Genomic DNA, 15775 nt, shown 5'->3' on the forward strand with positions numbered 1-15775 from the left:
TTCCTGATGCTGCTTCTTAAATTGTTGCTTTGATATTCCCACCACTTTTCACTTGAATCAGCTTCAGCCTAAATATGAGAACTCAAGTTAAGTATCTGCAAAAAGGTATCACCTTTCAGTGAAGGACAAGCTCAGTTCTGCATAACTAGAGCAAATCTTTTAATTATTTATCAAAGTACCAAAATATCAACATGTTCAACAGGTTTTGTCACGAATTTTGACAGGCTCTTATGAGAACTAAATGAGTTAATACGTTTGACATGATTAGAACAATGCCTGGCGCATAGTAAGCAGTTTATAAGTGTTTAATGAATACGAATTTCATATTACCTGAGGCGCTAAGTGGAAATATGTTTCACCTGTCTCTTTTTAAAGTAATTTATGAGATTTTTGGTTTTAAAATTCAGCTCTGATGGCTCTAAAGAGCTGAGCAAGTTGGCTGAGCTGAATTTATTTGCTCACTTTACTCTAATTCTTCCTACCACATTCGCTTGCTTGGATCAATTGTGAAACATTAACTGAAATGAGGGGAAAAGAAACAATCGTGGTTCAACAGCCTGAATCCTAGTATCCTCAATGCCAAATACTAAAATTATAGGCACTAGGTCCTCACAAGGAGGAGTCTTTGGAGGCAAAATAAGAGCAGCTGAAACGTGTATACAACCATTAATTGTCACTGATACATCCATTTAGTTTCAGTAAATGCGACATAACTAAACATTGTTATCTCTCTCTATAATTTCTCTTACTAGGTTTTTAATAACTCAGGACCACTGAGACTAATAAATGCAAAAGCTATGTGAGGGGAAAAAAGTTTACACTTCCTCTTCAAAATACTGGAAAGGGGTAAACAAGGAGATAGAAGAATTCTCACTTGGCCGGACATCTGCTTGGCCTTCACAGCTCAAGTCAGAATCAGAACACCTGAATGGCCCCAAACAGTTCTCTGACTTGGTAGGTTCATCTGCCCAGTTGAAGACAGGCATATGATGGCTTATGGCATCTGGTCCATATTGACAATAAATAAGGAAAAAATAGGGTGGTTTATTTTATCATCATTTAAGAGCAAAACAAAACAAAAAACCCACTGTGGTCAGAGGGTAGTCACTAAATCTACATGATTTTTAAAAATTCCTTTCAAACTGTAATCTCCTAAATGTATTTTCAATGTTAATTTCTTTTGAAGAAGGAAATCCATTATAATAAAATAAATAAAACTATTAAGCATACATTTTCATTGTTTAATCCACAAGCTCTAGGACTCATGAGTTGAAAACTATTTTTGCTGCCCTTCCTAAAATAGTAATTCTACTTTCTAGTCACCTATTCCTAGGAATAAAGCCATCAGCAAAGTTTTTCTCTGGGAACATTAAAATGTAATGATTATTACAATAAACTGGTACCACATTAAGTGATATCATGAAAAGTTACTTAACTAGTTTGCTTCCTTATTATAACTTCCTAATGGGGTAATTAAAAAAAAAATTTTTTTTTCCCATGAGGTCCTGTATTTGCTTTTCTGTCTTCAACAAAATAAAGATAAATTCCAACAAGTCAATAGGTTTTTTGGTACTACCTTGAAGAAGGTGGCTTATCCATAAACAAGATTTGGATTAATGGCTTAATTCATTTGTATCTCCTTAGATCTAAAACTACAGGAAATCCACATCTACTTATAGGATAATTGTTCAAAAATCTGATCAAGTAGGAACTCTAGAACAGTAGTTTTCAAGTGTTATATTAATTCCTCCTAAGCAATTTATACTCGAATTCTAGGTTATTCTTAATTCAAAGATAAAGATCACTTTCTGTTTTATTCCAAAGGTTACTTTGCCACATGCTGACATGTTAATATAGATTGAATCTCAAATTTATATTTCCATAAGCATGATAAAGATTTGAGAGAAAAGAATAATTTTAGCCAATGGACTATCACTTATAAATATAATTAGTATCATAGGAAGCTCTTAAACTACAGGTTGACCCTCTATGCTATTCAGTAAATTTGGAGCCATCTTCTCTCTACCACCAAGTAACAAGCATTCATTAATATAACAGAAATTTTAGCAACGATATTCACCTGAGCTAACCAAAATTAGGAAGGTAAATCTGTTCCAAAAATTTAATTTTATTCCTAAGTCAAGTGGTTAAGGAAAAGGATACTCTGGTTAATTATGGCACATGAATTACCAATTTTCAAAGAATTAGAAAATAATCAAATAAATATTGCACATTATACTAAGCATCATTTAATTTTTTTGATATCACAAATACCTCATAATTTTTTTAGAAACCCAACAGCTTTGACATATTACAGTCTCAAAAGACTTTTCAATAAAGAAAGTACCAGACCCATTCCTTATTATTCCTAATATTTCAGAAAAATCATTCTCTGTATTCTAATTATAATTAAAGGATAAAATATCGCCATATTTTATTCTATAGAAGTACCAACATTTCTTCTTCCAAGTTTATAAACACAAAAACGAAAAAACTGTGTGCGCACTTCTTCCCCTCATTCCTCAGTTTTCCCTCATTTCTCAGTTTTTTCCCTAAGGGGGGCATCTAACATCCTGCCAAGGAAGCTATTAAGAGAAGGGTTTCATTTTGAAATATGAAAAACTTAATATCATGGAAAAAAATGTTTTCCCACAGGCTTTTAGAAAACTGCCATCAGTGGCAATTTTTACCATTTCACATTTTCACAATCACAGTATAAATGGGTTTAATACAAGTGTCGGTTTATATAAAATAACACTTGGAGAGTTTTTAGTAATCCTTAGATTTATATTATCTAAAACTACTGTTCTTTCTAAAATTCATTTGTACAAACCAAGAGTTAACTATATTATTCATTAAGATAGAGCTTCTAACAAATGAGCCTAACTCTTAACGACACTCTAAAATTGTTCCTCATGGGAAAATTTTCTTTTTAAGAAATCATTAGTTCATCTCTTACATGCTTTATGTTAAGAGGCAAAGAGGAAAAAAAACTAGAAATTTTCAGTTTGAAAGTGTGTATGTGTGTATAAGAGATGATAGGGTAAAGAGTTAAAACACCATTTAAACTATAGTAACTATATCAGTGAGCTAAAACATGACAAATTACGTACAAAACCCTCATAACATAAAGCACTGCTTCTGGAGTTTTAAAAGTTCTGGACTTTTAAAAAGTCAAAACACTACATGATAAATGAGACACAGAACTGATTATTAACTCCCAGACATTCCCAGATTTTAAAAGGTGATAAGAAAATGATCTTCCTTTTAACTCTTCTGATAATGTTTCTCGTTTTTTTGCAATAATGTTTCAATGACAATCAGATCTAAATATATCAGATATAAAAATAGCTACTTACTTTAACCAGATATTTAGTATTTAATACTTACCTCGCTTTCTATGAGATGATGTCAAATCCAAATCAACATTTCGCCTTCCACTCTATTAAGTTAAAAATAAATAAGCAATAAAATTTAGTTGTGAAAAGTATTTTAAGATTTACTACAGTATTAGAATAAAAAATAATCTATATAATTATAGCAATATGCTACTTATTCACCAGTTAAGTCAAACTAACAACAAAGTCTCTAAAAACCCACTGAAAACAGCTATAACAAAGCCCAGGCACACAAGTCTGAGATACTCAAACGCAAAGGCAAGGTGCACATTAATTAACATTGTAAAGTAGCAAAAGTTTTTCTTTGTTGTCACCTTTTCTTCTTTGGAATCTTTGTCTTTTATCTTCCCAACACAGTATGATCTTATTAATACCCTCTAGATGCCTGAAGTCCCATTTTCCAAAACTACTACTTGCTCTATCCTCCCTTTCCACCATTCTTTTCAAAACTCCCACTAGCCTTGGCTAGGTGTTTAGAGGAAGAGAAATCTGACGAATCCAATAACAGAAAAATAACATAGTCCTAAGCCTTTTGGCAGTATTTTATTTTTTTTTTTTTAAGATTTTATTTATTTATTTTTTCCCCCCAAAGCCCCAGTAGATAGTTGTATGTCATAGCTGCACATCCTTCTAGTTGCTGTATGTGGGACTCGGCCTCAGGATGGACGGAGAAGTGGTGCCTCGGTGCGCGCCCGGGATCCGAACCCGGGCCACCAGCATCAGAGCGCGCGCACTTAACCACCAAGCCACGGGGCCGGCCCATTGGCAGTATTTTAAAAGATTTTAAAATGTTTTTAAAAACCTGTTAAAACAAACAAAACTCAAATTGGCGAAATCACAGACAGCTTAATAAAACAGGGAAGGCTTTCAGGAAGAAAAGAAGTATATTTTTGTGTATATGCGATGGGGGGGCAGTATAGACAACCATTTACTCTGCTCATAGGTACAGCCAACCACATACAAAAAATAGATGACAAATTTATGTGCAGACTTAACATTACGGTCTTAGCAATTTCAATTGTACTCTATCACACAATAAAAAAATTGGTGGCAAAGAAGAAAGGCTGCAGAAGTGACAAAACAGGAAATGTCATTGTACAAAATCTTTACCTGGTCACACATATAGACACACGTACCTACATTGCGGATAAATATATTTTGTCTTATACACACACACACACACCCCCCCCCAGAAATAAGTATATTCTCAGGTCTTTGGTGCTGGACAAAACACCAAACAGCTCCTGAAGACATCACTGCATCATGCAATAAAACTATTTTTATCACACAGTACCTTTGCCATGAGGGCTCACAGTAGAAGAAATTTATCTCAGGCCTCAGAACCAGAAATATCTGTGTTTCCCTTGGACAACTGGTTTGTTTTTATCTTTCAGACACTGTGAATCATGTAACTCATGCTTTTCCTGCTTGGTGGCCCACCTCTAGCAGAACATCACAGGATATGCGCTGAGGTATGCAAATCTTATCCAGGGCTTTACTGTTCCTCTCTCAGCTTCTTTTAGTCCTAATTCATTCACTTAATTTATCCTTTTATAAAGTATTTATTTTTGTACACTAAATCAAATCCTTTGTGAAATAAGGTGTGTGGGGAAAAGATTAGGAGAATGCAGTAAGAAATAAGTATGACAACTGTCAATCAAACAGTTAAACTTAGGTTTAACTGTTTAACTGTTTACTTAGGTTTCTCTGTTTACTAGGAGAGAAGTTGATAATATATCACATGACACTCTTTATGAAAGAAAGTTAAAACAAAGATTTAGCATTAAACTGGTTAACTTCAGTTACTGTAAGAAAGCATTCCATTCACTAGCAATTCAGGATAAATGAAGTACTACTAGATATCGAGGATATGAACGGTAATCCTAAATAACCTCAGACAGAAGGGTAATATTTCAGCTGGAAGAACCCAAACTGCCCCCACTGCTTGCCCCTCTACATTTATATCAGGCTTTCTGAAGCTGAAGGCTTGGCCCAGGTCTCCCTTCATCTGCAACAGAATCTGCTCTCTCTAGTTTAACTTTTCTACCTTTTATCACACTATTTTTCCAAATATTCCATAAGGAAAGATGATCAAGAGTCAATCTTTTTCAAAACTGTGTTTATTAGTCTTTTAAAAATTCTGTAGAAACTAAATGAACAATCTTGGCAATTAAATCTAGGCTCAACCCACCTCCACTGAACTGTCTGCTCATTACGTTTTGAAATCATAATTTTCAAAATATTTTAAATTGCATTACAAAACTTGTTCTTCACAAAAAGAGGCAAGTATAACAAACAGTATTATTTCCCATTTCAAAGATAAAGAAGCTGGGGCTCAGAAAGCTTAAGGATTTGGCCCCCAGGTCAAAATCAAGTGAGTCTAAGCCTATCGTGACTAAGTCAGATTTCACTGTTTGTTTCCAAAAAGTATGCCACTTTAACTACATCTATCCTCATCTTTTATCTTTTCTTCTCAGTTGAAATGAATTATCAATTATTAACAATATGCAAAGCATACTGCAGGAGATATCAGGGGCATTAAAAAAACCCTAGACCTTCTGAAGAGGTCTATTGGAAAGAAATACTAATACTTATATAAGCCCGACATCAGACAAACCGTTAGTTGTTTATTAGAGGTACTAACAAACTGCCATGGAAATCACAAAGAGAGTCACTGTGAGTAAGGTAATCTTGGGAAAGCTTTCTGGAAGAGCTGACATTTTATTTTAGCCAGTCCTTAAGAGAGAGACAGGACTTCATCAACAAAACCCAGGAGAAGGGCATTTAAGGGCAAACAATGTTTGAGCAGAGGCTCAAGAGGCATGTCTGGGGTCTGCCGTAGACTACTACGGCACAAATGCAGATTACTGCAGGGGAAACTTGGCTCTAAAAGCAGGCAGGCAACATTTTCCAGAACCTTTGATTTCTGGGTAGGCAATGCAGAGTCACAGAGCTTCTTGAGCAGGAAGGCAGCATGACTAGCTGGTATATTATTGTTGTTCTTACTGTTGTGTGTGTTTTCAAGGGCTCTAACTTCAGGAGCAGGGTCTAAGGAGAGGGACTAGAAAAAGTAGGGAGATCAGTTTGAAAACTACCAGTCCAGACAAAGGTAATAAGGGCCTGAATTAAAGAATGGAAAGGACGGAATGGGCACAAAGTTTTTACCAAAGTAGATTAGACAGTCATTCATTCATTCAAAAAATATTTAGTGACTGCCTACCACGTGTCACGCACTAAAGGTGCCTGGGGTATAGCAGTGAATAAAACAGCAAAAATTCTTGTCCTCAAAGAGCTTATATTCTAGCGTAGGGTAAGAGAAACTGATAAATAAATATAATATATAAGTAAATTATGTTAGGTACTGTGGGAAAAAAAAAAGAGAAAAAAAAGAGCAAGGCAAGGTGGTCAGGGAGTGAATATGTGGAAGGGAAGGCAAACTGCAATTTTAAATAGAGTGGTCAGGGTAGGCCTCACTGAAAAAGTAATATCAGAATGAAGACTTGCAGTGAGGGAATTGGCCATGCAGACAACAGCATTCCAGTGAGAAGGAACAGTCATGTAAAGGCCCCTAGGAGAAGTTGTGTGGTATGTTTATAGAAAAGTCAAGAGGCCCATGTGGCAGAAGAAGAGTCATCAAGAAGAAGAGCAGCAGAAGAGGGGATAAGAGAGGTAGTGGGGCCAGGATATGTAAAGTCTTATAGGCCCCTGTAAGGACACAGGCTTCTACTCTGAGAAAAAGTGAAGTTGTGGAAGTGAAGTCATTTGAGTAGAGAAATGATACGATCTATCTATGTTATGAAACTACCACTGGGTTGGGAGACTAGATAATGAGATTGATCAGACTGGAAAAATAAATGGACAGAGAAAAATTTCAGTAGACTGCAAGACTGAGAACATGAACTGGGAGTACAGAAATACTAATGGAAATGAAGAATAAAAGGAGGAAGAACAAACAAAAACATCATGATACAATGAAATCTGCCTAAAGACATTGGTCAACTTTCCTTCAAGAAAAAATCTTTTATGCTTAGAAGTTTCCTTTAAATAATAGCTTTTTGTTTATGTAGCACTTTATACTCTTCAAAAACATTTTCATATTCATTATCTCAATTCACACAACACAGGAATTTCCAAGCTAAAAATGGAGCTGGTAGGTCACTCAGTCCAAAAAACCCAGAGTTTCTATTTGAGCTGTCACATGACAGGACCAAGGTCTCACAGCTCTTCAGCAGTAGAATTAGGGCCAGAAGCCAAGGCTAACACATTGCTATATACAAAACAGGCACAACTATCCTCATATCACACAATGGGACACTAAGACCCAGAAAGGTCAAGTAGCACACACAGATTCACACATAAGGCAAGGAACAGCTAAAATGAAAATCCAGCCATCAACTCCAAGTCCAAAGCTACTCAAACAGAAGCAATCTTTTAGACAGTTTTCACTCTATAATTTATTTTACCTGTCACACTATAGCACACCTTACTTCCTACTTCTTACATAAATCAGCATCTCACTTGTTTGATTTTTACCTTAAATGCCTGCAGGCCAGGTCCTAAGGCTTTTTTGACAGATAATGAGAGCTACTAAAAGATTTTAAGTAGAGGATATAAACAGACTTGTATTTTAAATATATTATACTAGTGAAATGTGGAAGATGGGCACAAGACAAGAGGTGGGGCAACCCGTTTGGAGGCTTCTATACTTGTCCAGGCTAAAGAGAAGGTAAGTTTGAAAGAAAGTAGTGACAGGAGGGATGGAGAGGACATATTAGAAACATATTAAGGGTAAAATTTTCAAGACTTGACTAATTGGACTGTGGGGAGTGAGGGGGTTGCAAAGACCAGGAAATAAGAAAAAGTAGAGTCAAAGATAAATCCAGGTTTCCAGCTCAGGTAGTTAACAGTACCACCTACTAAGATAGAAAATGTGAGAGAAGAAGGTTTGAGAGAAAGGTGAGTTTATTTTTGGATAGGTTATGATTGGGGTAACATGACATGTTCAGGTAGAATATCCATCAAGAAGTCAGATATATGAATTTGGAGTTTAGGAAGAAGTCAGAGCTAAAGATAGAAATCTGAGAGTCACTACCATATAGGTGGTAAATATCTATGCAATATAGTTATCTCACTTCTCTTAAAAGTTCTTTCTAAAAAGTTTTTATATGTCTAAAACAAACATATATTACTCATTCTAACTAAAGCCTTATGTATGTATATCTTGAAAAACAAAAATCCTTCTTTACTAAATCTAGGTATACCTACCAGTGCGTAACCCTCTTCATCTGATTCAGGCTGAGACAAATCAGATTCACTCCTCGATTTGATCAGTCTATAATTTGGACTTGCGTGGACTAGCCGGCTCTCTGCAGTAAGACTTTCACTCCTGTCTCACATGCACAAAGAAAAGTTTTTCGATTTGGGACTGTTAGTGAACATAAAATTGAATGGAACTAGCAGCATAGAAATAATACACACACAGTGAGGAGTAATTAGGTCTGCTGATGGGAAATCCTCACTCTTGTCTAAGCACAAAGCCCTTATCAGTTACATCAAAATAATTTGCATGCCACTAAATTACAGAGAGATGCAAGTAACTTCATATGTTTCTCAATTACTGTTGTTTGTATGTACGAAAAATTGTGCCTCCTCACTTAACCAGAAATTTATATTCCACGCTGAATCAGTATCACTCTTTACATTATGTTAAATTCATCCTAGTCAATCTGTATTTCCTCCTCCATGTCTGTATTAATTTCAGAAAAATACTATAACTGAGAATAAACCATTTCAATGCATGAAGTACCAAAGGGAGGAGAGGAACGTTTTAAGTTTCTAGTCAGTCCCACCTGGTCATAAGTCCACCCCCTTCAGAGGCACTTGCTGAAGGTTGCTGCAACTGTCCTTCTTCCCTTCGCTTTTGAAGCTCATCAATCACAGGACTTACTCCTAATATTAATAGGGCACACCGATGGATCACGGAGTTGCAGGCAGCAGTGTACACATCCTGACCCTCAGGAAGGTCTGTGCTGACCCTTCGCTCTTGCTGAGACTGAGGAGGTGGATCATCAGCTCGAGCCCCAGACCCTGCCCCACTGTTCATTCTATCTCGATCTCGGCTACGAGCTACTTCACGGGCTGAGAGGAAACACTGAAAGATTTCTGTAACATGCAACACAAAAACAAGGTCTTAACACATGGGGAGAGAAGAGCAAAGAAAATAACAATAAAAATAGTCATAAAGTTTGGACCAAAAACTTACTGAAAGAGGGAAAAATTATTTTTTAGACATTAAATACAGCATAGTTACTAAGTTAAAATTATACCCAACTATTAACCTTTTCATAAAAATTATAATAGGAAATACTCATGCCTTTATAGAATTTAGATTTGGTTGATTCTATTTCTACTCTTATTAAAGAGTTAGGTCAGTGGTTTTCAAAGTGTGGTCCCAGACTGGCAGCATCAACATCATCTGGACACTTGCTGGAAATGCAAATTATCAGCCCATCCCAGACCTTCTGAATGAGAAGCTCTAGGCATAGTGCCAACAATCTGTGTTTTAACAATCCCTGCAGCTGATTTTGAAGTCCACCAAAGTTTGAGAAGCACTGGGTAAAAAATAACTGCCTATTTCTGGAATGTTCGTGACATTGGTATGAAAAATGTCAGGTTACAGAAGAAATAGGCAAAGTTTAAGCTTCATTAGTTATAAAGAAAAGTCCCCTTCCCTTCCCAAAGTCCATATAATTCCTAACACCTACAGTTTGCTGTATCTTGAACACATTAAATAAGCACAACCACTAACGGTCTTCATTGAAACAGAATCTGGTTATAATATATGGACAAGATTGCCTCCAGAGTCAAATGGCATCACCAGAAATAACCATCTGATGCCAGCCGTTCCCAATTCACCAGTCTAAAAAGTCAGCAGGTTTAACAGGGTTCTGATGCAGTGGTAGATACTTCATAATAGGAAAAGAATTTTTTTGCCCAAATTGGAGTGAAGATGTATTCTTAATGGGTAACACAGGCAGAAAAGTTGGTAAAATACTAGATTAATCTTGTTAATACGGAAGTACAAACTTTAAAAATGGATCTGTGTATTTTATAGAATTATTATGATAATATTTTCATTATGCTGTTAAAAGTCCCTTATTTCTATAAAAATCAAAGAAACAAACTCAGAGTCCAGAGCTGGAAATCAGTTAAAGTAATTAAGAGAATAGTCTCTGAAATTTTGGGCAGACCTGGTTCTAATTCCAGCTGCTACTAGCTGTGGTCCTAGGCACATAATTTTGCCTCCTTAAACCTCAGTTTGCCCATCTTTAGAATAGGGTAATACTAGAACTCATTAGACTGTTGCAAGGATTATGAGTTAATCTATGTGAAGCATTTGACCAGCGCCCAGCATATAATAGGTGCTCAAAAACTGTAGCTAGTTTAAACATTATTACTCCCCAGATGACTATCATGCTTTCTTTTACTATAATTGAGGGTTATACTGTGTCACTGTTTTCCCCTTTGTCCCCCGCTTTCAGGAATTTCTAAACTAAGCTCTAAGTTCAACTGCAAAAGTTCTCTCAGCCTAAGTTTTTAAAATATAATTATTCTCCCTTCCCAGCTCCAATTGCCTTTTCTCCATTTGGACTTTATCTTTCTCCTTTTGTTTTAATGGTTTTTGGTCTTGTTTTGAGCCACCTCAAAATCATTTTTGGAAGTACACAGAACACAAGTAAATTGATAATAAAGTAAGCGTCAAATTGATTGTTATATACAATCACAATACCAAATGCATAGCTGGTCATAATGTTTTAGGCTACAAAGTGAATACACACTTTAACTTGAGATAGCCAAATCACTCAGATACCAACAAATGTTTAAAAAGCTTTGATAGTTCTCTTTAAACATCTAAATGATTACCTTTAAAAACTATCTGTAGCCTTAATATGAAAAGTGTTATTCACCCAGCCAGTAATATTCTCATGTATATTCTTGCTCCCTACTGAAAAAGGCAGTGTAGCCAGTGGGTAAAATTTATAATTTTAAAAGTTCTACATATGGAAAATAATTGGGCTCTCCTAATATGCATAGAAAGGGGTTCTCTTCCTCACCACACAGAGGTTGACCAGGCCGATGGACAACGTGTTACCCCCAGAGGACATACTTTGAATGACCTTATCCCATGACTCATGGGCGTCATTTCATGCATGAGACCCAGTGGAAGAGGTACTGGTTCCAAAAACCTGCTTCCAGAGCTTTTCAGCCCAAAGTATGCAGTCCGATAGCTTCAGAACAGAACTAGCATAGTTATAAGAGCTGAAACGTTAGCTAATGTAAATTCAGATCACCAGTAGAATATCAGATCCTTTTAGAAAAACTGTGGAGAAACTTTTGCCTTTTTCTGCTCTAATCAGTTCCCCTACCAAAAAAGAATGCCAGGGTGTGCTCTTTAAAGTAAGAAGACTGTACTCACTTCCAGCCGTCATCACTTCATGTTCCCGTTCTTCCTCCTCATCCTCCGGCTCCGGATGCCCCTCTTCCCGGTCTCGCTCAGCCTGTTCTTCCATTTCAGCTTCTTCATCAATGGTCCGGGTAAACGAATGTTCCTGAGGATCAACATCTGCAGAGTCTTGGTTTTCTGATATCTTAAAGAAATGATGAGAGCTACACTGAATATATTTTTCAAAAACTTCATTAAAACTTTGACTTTTTTATCACGGGAAATATTGCTAGTATCAATAAAAACACTTGAATTTTACTACAAAACCCAAAAGATATACTGGATAAATCTGAAAGATTAGAAAGAATGTATGTACACAAAACATATACAGAGACATCTATATGCTCTCTCTTTCTCAGTATTTTGATTAAAATGTCATGCTATAAATTGACTCATATTTAAATGCTATTCAGCTGTAAACTCCTACAGAGCTGCAACTTAAAATGAGTAGGTATGACACCAAACACAAAAGGTAATTAAAGAACATGAATTTTGATTCCATTCAATCTCCCTCAAGTTGTGTATGTCATTATTACTCTGTACAAACGTTTAATAATTCCAATCAAAAACAGTATTTTTTTTTACTTTTTTTTTTGGTGAGAACATTTATGTTCTACTCTCTTAGCAAATTTCAATTATACTAACAGTATTGTTTCAAATTTTTTTCTTTACTTTGCCCCTGAAGAAACCAAAAATTAGAAATCTGGTAAGGACAATGTTAATTTTATTTCCCACAGTGGTTATGCTCCTAGCAGTTATCTAGAGGAAAGAGTCCTTACAACAGGTGACAAGAGAGTCATAAATACCTTAACAGTATATCATTTCCCCCACAAACTTCAGTATAAAGCACAAACGAAAAATTTTAATGATATCCTCAGATGCATAATAAAAGTGACTTTGTGATTCACTGCCAGTAAATAACTTAAGAATTTCACAGACATGGACTCACATAATACATACGTCATTTATCTCCATAATATATGAGTTTCACATTTGAGCCTTAACAAAATGGCAAATTAATACATTTCATGGACTTTCAAGGTCACTAACAAACAATGAGATCCACAAATATTAAATCAGTGCATGCCAAAAGAGTACTATAATACAAATATAGAGATAGAGTTTGGTTTTTAAAATCTAAGATCTAAATAATGGAGTACAAAGCATCTAATGTATGAATTTTCAAAGTAAGCACTTCTGAAGTTGATGTATTATCTAGGCTTATAATTATAGGATCATATTATCAGGATTACCAAGTACTTTAGAAATCAACTCATTTTTGTGGCAAGAAATACTTCTGAAACATCCTTAATAAAAGGTTTCAATCTTTACCTCCAGTGGTGGACAACTCTAATCATTAGATGGCTTTTTTCCTTATATTCAGCTAACAATGATTCTCCTTTCAATTGTTATCCTTTGGTCCTACCTGTGCCCTCTGGAACAACAAGGAACCTGTTTATTTCCTCTCCTACATGGAAGCTCTTTAAGTATTTTTAAGGCAACTATTATGTGACTCTCCTTTGTTTTCACTTCTCTATGTGACATTTTTGACACTTTCCAGTTCTTGTATAAGATGATTTCCAACCCTTCACCAGTCCAAGGTAGTCCGTTAATGTCCCTCATAAATTATGGCACCCCAAAAAGCATAATTCAAATGTGGTCTGATTAGCACAAAGGAATAATATTTCATAGGATTTGTACAATTCAATTTGTTATTAGTACTTATATAGCCTAAAAATATATAAACTTTCTCGGTAGCCATATCACACTTGATAAATGTGGGGTTAAATAAACCCCAAATCTTTTACTCATCCAATTTTTTCACTAGAAAAGGAACTATTAAACATTTATTGAATACCTACAATAATCAAGGTCCATCTTTTCCTTACATAAACTGATATGGAGCTATCTCTCACAGCTCGCAGAAAAACATAGAAATTGGGGCTGGCCCCGTGGCTTAGCGGTTAAGTGTGTGCGCTCCGCTGCTGGCAGCCCGGGTTCGGATCCCAGGCGCGCACCAACGCACCGCTTCTCTGGCCACGCTGAGGCCGCGTCCCACATACAGCAACTAGAAGGATGTGCAACTATGACATACCACTATCTACTGGGGCTTTGGGGGGAAAATAAATAAATAAATAAAATAAAAAAAGAAAAACATAGAAATTAACTGATTTCCAACTTTACCCATCTGTCTCGTGATGATGACCTGGTCTGAATAAGTTCAAGGTTCTTGCAAGCAAGTAAACGACTTCGAACTTTGTACACACAACGGTACACTTCTGATAAGCTTTTACCAGGCTGATATCTAAATAAAGAAGCAAAATAGAAAAGTTACCTAATTTTTAACATCATAAGAGCAAATATTTGTCTGAGGATAGTTTTAAGTTACTTGCCGGCTTTCTCCACATGCTTGACTAAGTAAACTTGTGTGTTTCAGGAGTGCTGCAAGAACAAATCTAGACACAGTGTCCAAGAGTGACTCATTACTTAAAGTTGCACTGTCCCAATCTGAAAATAAAAATGATGCATTGACATTTAAGAGGGCTGAGAAAATAGTTCAGAGGTAATTTTAATAGCTTTAGTAATTCTACAGCTGAATTTTATCATTTTCTTAAACGGTTATTTAACAAATGCACTTACTAGATCCCACATACTGTTCTGTGTGCTAGGGATACAGCAGTGAACAAAACTAAGTCCCAGACGTCACAGAGCTTAAATTATAGTTGGAAGGTGGGGGAGACAATAAATAAAAACAATATGACAGATAAGTGCTATGGAGAAAAATTACATAGAATAAGGAGAACAAGAAGTACTGTACTGTATGGGGTTACTATTCTATATAGGCTGGTTTGGGAAGGTCTCTGATAAGGCTACAGTTGAGCAGAGATCTAGAATGAAGTAGAGGAAGAAGCCACATACAAACAGTGTCCCCTCAGAAAAAACTAGTGTAGAGGGTCTGAGTTAGGTTCAAGGAGGCCAGTGTGGCTGCAGCAAAGTATGCATGCACGAGAGTGGTAGGAGACATTAGAAAGCTGGCTGGGGACTAGCTCACATACAGCCTTGCAGGCCATTTCAAGTCCTCTAGGTTTTCCTCTGAGGGAAAGAGGAAGCATCGTTAGAAGGCTGTGAACAGAGATATAACATGATTTGACTTGTGTTTTAAAAGGCTCACTCTGACTGATGAGTGGAGAATTTACTACAGGGACAGAACAGCAGAAGTAATTATTGCAGTAATTCAGGTGAGAAACAACAGTGGCTCAGACCAAAGTAGTAGCAGTGGAGATAGCAAGAAGTGGTCAGATTCAGTATGTATTTTGAAAGTAGAGTTGATAGGATTTATTGATGGGTCAGATGTGAGAATATGAGAGAAGTCAAGGTTGACTATAAATGTACTTAGAATGTGGTTGGCATTTACTGAGAGACGAAGACCACAGTAAGAACACTTGGGGGAAAGGGAGCTGGAATCAGGAGTCTGGTTTTCAACACTGTCTCTTAGACATCCTAGGGGAGAGATGTATGGGGTAAACTAGTCAAGTGTGTATGTATCTGGTATTTGCAGCTATGAAAGTAGATATGGTGAATAAATGTACACTTAAGTGGGTATAAAACAAAACATTTGGACAGAGTACATGCAGTTGAAAACCCAAATCACAGCGTTAGATGATGAGAACTAGTCAGGTGCTTTCTTTAATTCCATGTTAGCAAACCAGTATGTACTGTACTTTAAAAATGCAGTACATTCAGTAGATTCCAAACGGGGATGGGAGGTTTATTACCTACTCCACTCCCAGAATGTCTGCTAGACTCTGTTAATTTGACAGATTTATGGTGCCACTTAAAAACAAAACCAAATAAACAAAAACACCCTTGGAAA

At 36.2% G+C, this 15775-nt stretch overlaps 1 protein-coding gene across 10 annotated transcripts in view; it reads right to left on the reverse strand.

The window, feature by feature from the left end:
* HERC1 (HECT and RLD domain containing E3 ubiquitin protein ligase family member 1) overlaps positions 1-15775 on the reverse strand; it is a 183175-nt gene that overhangs the window by 84335 nt on the left and 83065 nt on the right. For 9 of the 10 annotated variants that reach the window (XM_087428259.1, XM_087428280.1, XM_087428283.1 and 6 more), the window contains exons 20-25: positions 14295-14409; positions 14086-14206; positions 11875-12046; positions 9248-9560; positions 8664-8784; positions 3391-3442 (exon numbers count right to left, since the gene is read on the reverse strand). In XM_087428259.1, coding sequence (XP_087284385.1) covers positions 3391-3442; positions 8664-8784; positions 9248-9560; positions 11875-12046; positions 14086-14206; positions 14295-14409 — 894 coding nt within the window. Of the gene's footprint in view, positions 1-874; positions 1004-3390; positions 3443-8663; positions 8785-9247; positions 9561-11874; positions 12047-14085; positions 14207-14294; positions 14410-15775 lie in introns of all 10 variants that reach the window. The other variant, XM_087428299.1, reaches the window with a different exon arrangement.

This window comes from Ceratotherium simum, chromosome 3 (assembly GCF_057802395.1).
Source record: "Ceratotherium simum simum isolate JZ-2026a chromosome 3, ASM5780239v1, whole genome shotgun sequence".
NCBI lineage: Eukaryota > Metazoa > Chordata > Mammalia > Perissodactyla > Rhinocerotidae > Ceratotherium > Ceratotherium simum.